Below are 11,217 nucleotides of genomic sequence, written 5' to 3'. Positions count from 1 at the left end.
TGAAAAATGGCATCTTAATGAACATGTGAAAACCTTCTTGGGATGGTTTAAGAAAAAGATGTATGCGACTCCACATGTTTCTGAAACTTTATTGAGGTTATCTCGTGGGCCGAACACAGAGGTCATTACATATGGTGGGTACTATATAAACAATATTTCATTTCAGACAAAGGTAGAAGATGACAAAAGCAGAGTTCAAAATAGTGGCGTCACACTACAAGCTGAGGCTGTGCACTTTGCTAGTTCTAAAGACAAAAATCCAATCACAGCATCCATCAGTTATTTTGGAATAATACAAGAAATATGGGAAGTTGATTACGTTACTTTTAGAGTACCAGTTTTCAAGTGTAAATGGGTTGATATAAATTCTGGTGTCATGATGGATGACCTTGGTTTCACATTGGTAGACTTGAACAAGATGAATTACACTGATGAACCATTTATCATGGCTAGTCAAGCAAGACAAATATTCTACGTAAGTGATCCATCGAATAACAAATGGTCAGTGGTTTTAGAAGGTAGAAACATGCATGGACATGAGGATGACGATTCTCTTGATATACTTGAGACAACATCTGTTGCATGTAGACCCACTGAAGACCCAGTTGATGACGTTGCCGATGTAATGCAGGCAATTCGTAGTGATCACAACGAAGGCATTTGGGAAAAAACAATTAATTAATAGGTTAATATTTTCACTTTTATTGACTTTATATGTATGTTCATCATAATTGAATTATTACTAACGTTGTATAATTTTTTTAGGTATGTCGGCCTCAGACTCAGGATCGGGAAAGAGCAGACGTGGACGAGGCGTCACCCGAGTGGCAGATGTGACATCCGGACGCGTGGATGGTCAGAGGAGGCATGTTGACATTGACCCCAGATCAGGTCATCCATCAGGGCCAAATGCTGATAGGTTTAGGAGTTATCTGGGCAAGTTAGCAAAAAGTCATGTCTCTATCCTTCATGCATGTTGGGATGACGTCCCAGAGGTCGACAAGAACCTCTTATGGCAAGATGTTCAGGTATGTTTATACTTCATGCAATTTGTGATATACTTATCTGTTATGTTTTCTTTTGGTAACAAGTTTTTGGTTTTAAACAGCAACATTTTGATATTCCAAACACAATGCAAATCAGAAAGAAAGTGTTATCGCATATAGCGATAAGATGGAGGGATATCAAGACAAGGCTGACACGACTATATGTCTTTGGAGATAGACAACATGAAAATCCATCTCAGCATTATACCTTCACAGAGGAGGATTGGATGCAGTTTCGTGCATCTAGAGAGTCTGAGGAATGGAAGGTATGTTTCTTAAGATCGCCTTTCATTGAGTTTTTATGATTATACACTTACTTATATACATGGTTTCATAGGATAAAAGGTTAGCCGCCCAAGAAAGACAAAAGTTAAACGACGCACCCCACTTGTTATCACGAGGTGGATATGCAAAATTGGAGAAGAAACTGAGAAAGTCTAGAGCCGATGCCTTGGGACTTGAGTCGCCCGACCTAGCACCTGCACCTGCTAGGTACGAGCTGTGGAAGGCTGCTCGGACTAAATCTGATGGGAACATGACATCTTCCTCAGCTGCCTTGATCTCACAGAGAATTGTAAGTTCAAATTATAAGCAGTTATTTGATTGTGTATCTATCACAGCATGTCTTCTAAGTAACTTGGTTTTTTTATGTGCAGGATGAGTTGGTTGAGCAGCAGACTCAGGGCACATTTGCTGGCCAAGGTAGGGACGACATTCTGACAACGGCCATTGGAAGGCCCGAGCACCCAGGACGTGTACGTGGAGTTCCTGGGGCGATTGGTCTTCGTGAGTACTTTGGCCCTACACAGAAAACCCCCCAATCAATGAGTCAGGAGACACTGAGGCAAATGGATCTTCAATGGGAGGAAAGACTCAACCAAAGCATGAGATCAATGGAGCAACGATTCATGGAGCAGCTACAAGAACAAAAACAAATACAAAGAGCGCTTGAAGAAAAGCTGCATTCCATGACGCAAGGCGACATGGGGGTCGATGAAACTCCCACACCACCTCGTGTCAGCACTAAAGGATCATGCTCTGCTGTAGACCCCACTCAGTATAGCGGTCAATATGAGCTGTTGGTTGATGGGGATCCCCCACGCATTGTGGCTGTCGGACGAGTGCTTGAGGGAGGGGAGACCATTCATGGTGTTGCCATATTACCCCAGCACGTGCGTGTGACCATTGACGAGGTTCGGGATCCCCAGGCTCAGGTGCCTGTACCCACTCCAGAAATTAACTTTGTGGGGGAGGCCATAGGATCATTTATTGCATGGCCTAGAGCATTGATCATGTCCCACATCGCTACTCCACAGGTATAATGTCTTTTAAAATAGTATTTCTATGTTTATTCTTCATATAATTGTTGACAAAGCTTTGACGTAAATTCTTATCTTCAGTTCACACGTCCTCAGAAGCAGCCAATTCATGATACAGTCATACATGAAGATGATGAGATGGCTGAAGCGGAGGATGATCCTCTATCAAAGTTAGTGACAAAATTACCCAAATTAAAGAAAGCATCATTAGAAGTCTACTGGGATTTGAGGGTATTTGGTCTTCCCCCACATGTGCCAGTTTATATCACATTTTCTGATGCATTGGAGGTGATTGGGGGAGACAGGATGTTGAATATTTCCATCATTCAGCTGTGGTGCATGTAAGTTACTCAATTTGGTCTTTCATATTACTTTTATTTACATTGTTATATAGTTTCTAACAACTTAACTTTGTTGTTTTAGGTACATGGACACAATCGTTGTAGACCAAGGTCGGTCTTCCATGTACGGATTTGTTGAACCTCAGACCATTCAACCGTCTGGTAACACACTTCAAAACAGACAAGATTATTTGCAAACATGGATGGATGAGTCAAAAAGAGACGTATACCTTGTGCCATACATTGACGGGTAGGTGTTGTTATATGTGGTCAGTTTATTATTATAGTTTCGTTAATTAGTTGAATAACTATTTGTCCTTCGTGATAGGTCGCACTGGCAGCTGATGGTAATCCTTCCCAAACAATGTAAAATTATATTTTTTTGTTCGTTGCACAGGAGGATGAAAACTGAGTTGAGAACCATGCTTCAAGGGTAAGTGTTTCTCCAAAAATGACTTTGAATTTGATGTTCACCTTCAACTTTTATGATAAAATAGTCATATTAATTATACTTTGTGTTTTCAATCTGTACAGAGTTATTGGTAAATCTCGTGGTCAACTGGTTCAAGTTTTGTATCCAAAGGTTGTAAGTCATTTAACGTTTCCTTTTCATTTATGTTATTGAATGATCTAAATTCTTAACTATTTAGTTTGTTATTTTAGTGTAACCACCAGGTAGATTCATGGGAATGTGGCTTCTATGTGATGTGTTGGATTAAGACCATCATTCGAGCAGTCATTACAGATGACTGGAATGAGGTAATGATGTATACCTTCAATACATTACAAATCATATTCATCTACAACTATATATGAAACAATAATGAATCTTTGTTGAATTTTGCAGCGCTTCAAGACTACATCGCCTATTACAGAAGACACAATTAAACAGATAAGGCAGGAGTGGACCGCTTATCTTCTGCAAAGATGGAGTTAGGAATAGTTATATTTCTTGTTGAACATTGTTTAGTTTTTTAGTTTAAGTTTTATGTTGATAGTTTGGTAGTGGATTGAACTCCACATTAAGTAGAACTTTGTTTATATAAAACGCATTTTTATATTATTGCAAAATTGTTCTGGGACATTTTTCTGCTTTTCAGGTGTGGTTTTATTGAAAAAATAAACTAATTTTTAAAAAAAAAACGCCCAGTAGACGTCCGTTAGTGCACAGTCGGACGTCTACAGACGTCTGTCAGTGCACACACGGACGTCCACCCCCCAGCTCCTACCTAAAACATTTCAGCAAGGTAGACGTCAGGGGGGAGGAGGCGGACGTATATATAGACGTCCGTCCAGACACAACGGACGTTTATATAGGCGTCCGTCCAGACACAACGGACGTTCATGTAAACGTCCCTCCTGACACAACGGACGTTCATGTCGACGTCCGTCATGACACAACGGACGTTCATGTAGACGTCCGTGCTGACACAACGGACGTTTTACAGAGACGTCCGTCCTGCCACAACGGACGTTCATGTAGACGTCCGTGCTGACACAACGGACGTTTACAGAGACGTCCGTCCTGCCACAACGGACGTCTGAGCGACGTCACCCACATAAACGTCGGGCGTACGACGGACGTCAAAAGGCCAAAATATCGGACGTTAAAACCCCTTTCTGCACTAGTGGGTCCTCAGGATACAACTACTCTCTACCCAATCCTGTAATACAGGTTTGCTATTAAACAGACTATGAAAGTCACTTACATCACGGGAAGCCCAGTCGTAGCCACTAACACTGGGAGACGACGGAGAGGGTTTTCCGAGTTCTCGACGGCATCATTACCATATAAAAAAGCACTTTCGCCACTAAATATGGTGGTGATTTCACGATGAACTCCGGCAGAGGAATCTCCCGACGCCTCGACGTTGTTACTTCGCCCCCTTTCTTCTGCAGATTCTGGAGAGCAATATAAAATAGGGCAAGGATCCATGGTTACCTGACAAACCACAAGAGAGAAAGCTAGATATTTTGGAGAAGAAAGAAGTTGATGCGGAAATGATAAGTGACGGTTGAGTCAATCAGGTTTTTTCAAATATCCTTTCGCATTAATGAGGGGAAACTGACATAGAGTGGTGTGCACCGTAGGATCAAGATGATCTAACGGCTCTGTTTTTGAGACTTTGTAACTACCTTAAAATTGGGAAAACCTAAAGGTTTGTTTGGCAAAACGAAGCGTCGAAATGAAACGATGCGCAGTAGAGACTCCCCACGACGACCATCACTCCGAAGTCCTACAATCAACCTACCCATACAAACCGAACGGTTAACTCGGACTTGGGGGGCATTATGTATAGTAAGATACCTAAGCCGAACAGTGAGCGTCCACATACGATAATGATCGCTCTATCCACTAAGTTATAAAGCGCTAGTATCCGCATCCAATAACGATTGTTCTATCTACTGAGCTAGAAGCGCTCGTCAACCAAATCAAACAGGTTTAGCGCACGTTAAAAGTCAAGCCAGACTCACTTAACCAGGTCAAACCAAGTTTAACGCTCAGCCAAGTTAAATGATGTTGGGCCAATCGGCCTAACATTTAAATAATTGGACCAATAGTCCAGCAAAAGACGAAATAGTTAAAAATATCTAATTAAATATATTAATAACGCTGATTATGGGCATATACCCAGATTTTAAGGTAAATCTGTTTAAGGTAAGTTTGTTGTAGATTTTATTAAGGTTAAATACAAGAAGGGGAGAGCAAGCAAGGTACGTTCTATGGAATACTGAAAAATACTTTACGATGAGAATAAAATCATTTTCCTTGAGAATTGAGGTTCCATAACCCATGCCTGACTTGAGCATCAGAATATCTTCGTAGGTACCCCCTCTCCCCCCCCCCCCTCTGTTGGAGTCGACGAGCTGTACAATTTGAAGGAGAGTGAACGAATTCCAGAATGGTGAACAAGTGACATCAATTAAGGAGAAGTGAGTTTCCAAGATATTTAGAAGCAGCAAAGACACACCAGCAAGGTCCGTATCTCGGTCCAGAATATTTATACCGAAACAAGTATTTTTATAAAAATCCAATTCACCCCCCCTCTTGATGTTGAGAAACAAAGCTCATCAATTCTAACAATTGGCACCAGAGCTGGTTTTCAAAAATTATTTGAAAAACAAATCGATTAACCTTTTTGTCTAATCGATTGTTCGATCTTGAAATGGCTTTTGTTTCTCAGACTTTTAGTGAAGGTGCATTCACAAATATACCACCTCTATTTGCTGGCGAAAAATATGCCTTTTGGAAAATAAGAATGCAAATTTTCCTTGAATCAGTAGACAAGGGTGTGTGGGATGCTACATTCAATGGTCCATTTGAACCCACTCATGTGATAAATGGAAAAACTATTTTGAAAAACTTTTCTGAGTGGACTCAGAAGGAAAACCGGAGAGCACAGTATTAAAACACGTAATTTTATTGCTTCTACTCTCACAATAATGATTTTTTCAAGGTTTCCCAATGCAAGACAGCTAAAGAAATGTGGAAAGTTCTTTAAGTCACACAAGAGGGGACAAATGAAGTCAAGCGGGCCAGAAAGATCTCCCTGGTGCAGGAGTATGAGATGTTCAAGATGAAAGCTAGAGAGACCATTTATGACGTGCAGAAAAGGTTCACACATATAGTCAACCATCTGATGTCTCTCGGCAAGGCTTTTGAAAGGGAAGAAATCAACATCAAAATTCTGAAAAGCCTAAACAAAAGCTCGCAACCTAAGGTAACTGCCATTTCCGAGTTAAAAGACTTGACTAACATGAATATGGAAACTTTGTTTGGCAAGCTTAAGGAACATGATCTGGAGCTTGGTAGATTAAGGGAAGAAGAGGACATTGAATAGAAACAATCGATTGCACTCAAGACTACAAACAAAAGATCCTCCAAGAAGGTTGAATCTGATGTAGAGTTAACTGAGAAAGAGGTCATGAATATGATGGTAAAAAGGTTTACTAAATTCATGAAAAATAGAACTACTGCAATTGACTATGCAGGTAACTCTAAAGGAAGAAGAAAGAACTCCAAGACCAGTATTGTTACATGTTATGAATGCGGCAAAGATGGTTGATAACGGTTGAATTTACCATTATCTATGATGCAATTTTGTTACTAAATTAACCCTTTTTGACTTTGAAGTTTGTTTAAACTCTTATTTTAGGTGAATTTGGTGAAAAGTGAATAGAGGTTATACTTAATGAGTTTTATCACTAATTCCCTCAATTTTGTAGGTTATTGGTATGATTGGAAGAGGAGAAAAAGTATCAAGGAGTTGGAACCCAAGAGGGACAGCAAAAGCACCGGAAAAGAAGGCTAAAGAAGGCGCAACGCACTTGGTTACCCTCTTTTGGGGCCCTAGGCGTTGGTTGTCACGCAACCACGCCTGGTTGCCCTCTTTAGGGGTCCTCGGTGTGGGAAGTCTCGCAAGGGCACCTGCTCCCCCATTTCGGGTGTTGAGCGCCACTCATCTTGTAAGCACACTTGGGCGCCCCCTCCAAGGGCGTTGAGCGCCAGTCAGCTACATTGCAAGACGCCTGGTTGCCCTGAGCCAAGGCGTTCAGGGCTAGTCTCTTCTTAGTTGCGCCTGCTTGCCCCTAGTTAGGGAGTTGAGCATCAGTGACGTTGGCTCATGATCAAATTTTGATCTATTTAAAGGCTTTTACACATTAGGGTTGGTATCTTTTGGCAGTTGAAGCAAGGAAACACTATTTTCGACCCTTTGGAGGAAGATTGGGCATGTAGGAGCTTTCCTTTCCACTTTCTAGGGTTTTCATTCATTCATTATTCCATTGTAAGCCAAGGTTCTCCATGACAATGGAGAGCTAAACTCATTTGTTGTTAGGGATGATGTAACCTCTAAACTTTCATGTATTTGAACATGTTTTAAACATTTTATGCTTCTTTCATTGAATGTTAGTGATTTTCTCCTATTCTTAATGCTTGTCTTGTTTTGGCCATTCATGACTTGATATTTCATTTGTTTGAGTATTGGGAAATATCTTATGAATCATGATCTGGAGGATTTCAGCCAAAGGGAATATTGTCTAGCGATATGGATTGAGCGTTTGATTGTCATAAGCTTCTTTTCTTTTAATGCAGAATTGGTTATTAGGGATTCAAGCGATTGAGGTCTAATAATTAAAACTATGCTTTTTAAGTCGAGGGATCAAGTTCTAAGTAATTTTGTAAGTGACATTAACATTCCAATGAAGAAGATGAGTTCTAATATGCATGAAAGTGAAGTAGGTGAAATCTAACCCCAACAATATCATCATCTCATATCATCAATATCATTCACTCATTCTTGCTTTTAGTCGAAAAGATCAAGATTTTACATTTAAGTTTATGTTTACTTTTCTTGCATTTTACTTTTAATCATTGATTTTACAAGATTGTTGAGTAACACGAGTCTCTTGGGAAACCATACTTGGTCTTACCATTTTATATTACTTGATACGATTTGGTACACTTGCCAATAAGATAACAATGGTCATATCAAAATAGAGTGTCCAGGGTTGAAAAACAAACAAAAGGCTTACTCCAAGTATCCACAAGACAAGAGAAGAAGTAAGTAAAGGAAGATTTACATTGCCTGCGAAAACAGTGATGGTGATTCATCAAGTGATGTTGATCAAAGTGTAGAAGAGGAGTCAAATCTGTGTTTTATGGCTGGTTCAACACATTCGGAAGACAATGATAGCGATTTTGAAAATAAGTCAATCGAAGTAAAGTATCACATGCTGCTGGACACATATCAAGAACAACATGAAGAAGCTATGAAATTGCAATACAAGGTAAATCGATTAAACTCTGAAAGAAGAGATTTTGAATATCGTATTAACAACCTTGTTGATGACAATGAAAAGCTTAGAAATGAACTTGAAATTGCTTTAAAATCTGTTGGCAATGTTAAAACTGAGATCAAGATTGTAGAAACAGAATGTGTAAATTGCCCTACTCATATTGAAAAAATAGAATACTTGACCAGCATGTTATCTAAGTTTACTCTTGGTAGAGTAATTTGGAAGTTGTGTTAAAGTCACAAGGTAGAGCATTTAACTGGCAAGGTATTGGTTATAAGGCTAAGAGCAACAAAATTAATTTTAAGAAATTTATTGATCTGAGCAAACCTGTTACCAATACTTGTTTTTACTGCAATATTATTTGTCATACAGTAAGAAACTATTATTATAGAAAGGTTGGTGTTCCAAGATAAAAATACAAGTGGATTCCAAAGGAACAACCTCCTATAACTAACCATAAAGGCCCCAAGTTTATTTGGGTACCTGCATCGAAATCGTTTGAGAGTTTTTTGCAGGAAAGAAAGTTGCTACAGAAGTACATAAGTGCTCAAGGATGGATTGCAGTGGAATATATCAAAGATTCTTGATTAACTCGATGTGGTAACGAAAACTGTTAATTTCATGCAATCATGCATTATAAGTTTTTGTATGTGAATGTATGTTGTGTGCATGCTAACAGTTGAAAAACTGTTATTTTTAGACTTAATTTTGACCTTAAAGACAACATTTATGACTTAGAAACTAGCTTGTAATCATGCTTTTGCTTATGTTTTGGAAATAAGAGAGTTGGATGGGTTTTATGCTTGATTTTCCTTGTTTTTGCAGGTTTTAAGATGAATTGAATGGAGGAAGTGAAGTAGCCATAAGTTGGAGTTCGAAAAAGTGCACAAAAGAAGAGCCACAAGTACCGCTCAGCGGAAATTACCACTGAGCAGCACTTTGAAGTCCCCCAGTCATCGCTAAGGGGCAAAACTGCAGTTGAGCGTCAAATAAAAGAACCGCACTTACCGTTGAGTGGTAGTTACCGCTGAGCGGCATTTTAATGGGCCTTGGGCCACTTTTCTGTAATCTTTAGGAGTCTATATAAGGTTTTAGTCGACCTAGGGTTAGTATCTTTTGGCATAACGAAGCAAAATCACACTTTCTTCACCCTCTTGGAGGAGGATTTTGGATGCTCAAGCTCCACTCTTAAAATTCTAGGGTACTATCTTTCATTCTTTCATTATTTTACATCTAGTTTCACCATGATTATGGTAAACCTTCATTGTTGTTGGGGAATCATTGTAATCCTTTGAAGCTCTCATGTATTGAATTGGTTTTTTAATCCATATGCTTTCTTTCATTAATTGTTACGGTTTTTCTTCTATACTCTATGCATGCTTTATTTAACTCATTCAATTGCATGATCATTGATTTTATTTGTATGGACACATATAGATAAATCTAGACATGAAGATATTCTCCCAATAGTAATATTGCCTAGATATAGGGATAGAAGGATTGGTTGCCTTTAAGCTTCTGTGCGAATGTAATGCATGAATAATTGCCAGGGAGACAAGACATTGTAAACTAGTGATTAGGAGTAGGCTTTCTTCACCAAGACATTGGGTTTAAGGTAAATTAGAAAGTGGCATTAACATTAATGAAGAAAGATGAATTCTTGAATACATGAGAGTGGATAGGATTAATTGAAGACCCCAACAACATCATCATTCTATAATTTCAATCACTTTTGCTTCTTTTGATCCAATTGATCAATACATGCATTCATATTTAATTTTCAGTATTTGCATTTAAACCTACAAGAATTCGTTCACAAGTCTAATTTAATCAATAAATCACATAATTGTTTAGGTCATGAGTCCTTTGGGAAACGATACTTGGTCTTACCATTTATTATTACTTGATACGATTCGGATACACTTGCCGAGGGTTAACAAGTTTTTGGCGCCATTATCGAGGACTCGTGGTTTAATTATTCTATTTGTGTGATTATTGATTAACTTTGACTTGATTTTTTTATCTTTTGATCTTTTTGTTTATCTTTTTATTTTTTTATTTTTTATCTTTTCTATCTTTTTGTTTTATCTTCTTATCCTTTTTTTTATTTCTATTTTTCTATCTTTTTAGTTTATCTTTTCTATCTTTTTGTGCTAACAATTGTTTCTAGAGTCTTGTGCTCTTGTGTATGCAGGATACAATTAAGACTAGGAGCAAGAAAACTTTGGAACTTATTCTTGAAGGATTGGACGAAAGTAGAAGGAGAAGGAGGATCCGAACTTCTAGAGAACTATTTCCTTCTCCGGAAACACTTCTACAACCTTCACCACAAAGATTTAACCAAAGTAATGAAGAGATGGCTGCAGAGAACAATAGTAGACGTACTCTGGCAGATTACACCACGGTTGTTGGCCCTCATCACTTTAATAACATTGTTAGGCCGAGGGTCAATGCTGCAAACATGGAGGTGAAATCGGCGTTGATAAAATTGGTTAAGAGCAACTAATTTAATGGGTTATCGCATGAAAGTCCATATGAGCATCTCACCACATTCAACGAGATTTGCAACACGGTAAAGATCAATGGTGTGTCGGATGAAGCAATAAAGCTTAGTTTGTTTCCTTTCTCATTAAGAGGTAATGCTAAGTTATGGTTGAATACTTTTTCAGCGAAAAGCTTTACTGAATGGGAAGTCGTGGTTTCAAAGTTCTT

The 11,217-nt window shown here is 38.7% G+C and overlaps 1 protein-coding gene across 1 annotated transcript; it reads left to right on the top strand.

Annotated features, from left to right (window-relative positions):
- Positions 1-1,914: 1,914 nt before the first annotated feature.
- Positions 1,915-3,800, top strand: LOC148198327 (uncharacterized). Its single transcript, XM_088114982.1, has 6 exons — positions 1,915-2,706; positions 2,789-2,956; positions 3,035-3,139; positions 3,241-3,289; positions 3,370-3,465; positions 3,554-3,800. Exons 1-6 carry the CDS (start codon positions 2,504-2,506, stop codon positions 3,641-3,643), a joined length of 711 nt encoding a protein of 236 aa, XP_087971108.1. The 5' UTR covers positions 1,915-2,503; the 3' UTR covers positions 3,644-3,800.
- The last annotated feature ends 7,417 nt before the right edge of the window (positions 3,801-11,217 follow it).

This window comes from Vigna umbellata, chromosome 5 (genome assembly GCF_029865625.1).
Source record: "Vigna umbellata cultivar VRB3 chromosome 5, Vumbellata_1.0, whole genome shotgun sequence".
NCBI classification, from domain to species: domain Eukaryota; kingdom Viridiplantae; phylum Streptophyta; class Magnoliopsida; order Fabales; family Fabaceae; genus Vigna; species Vigna umbellata.
Note: the sequence above shows the minus strand (reverse complement) of the source record. Positions and strands in the feature narration are given on the sequence as shown.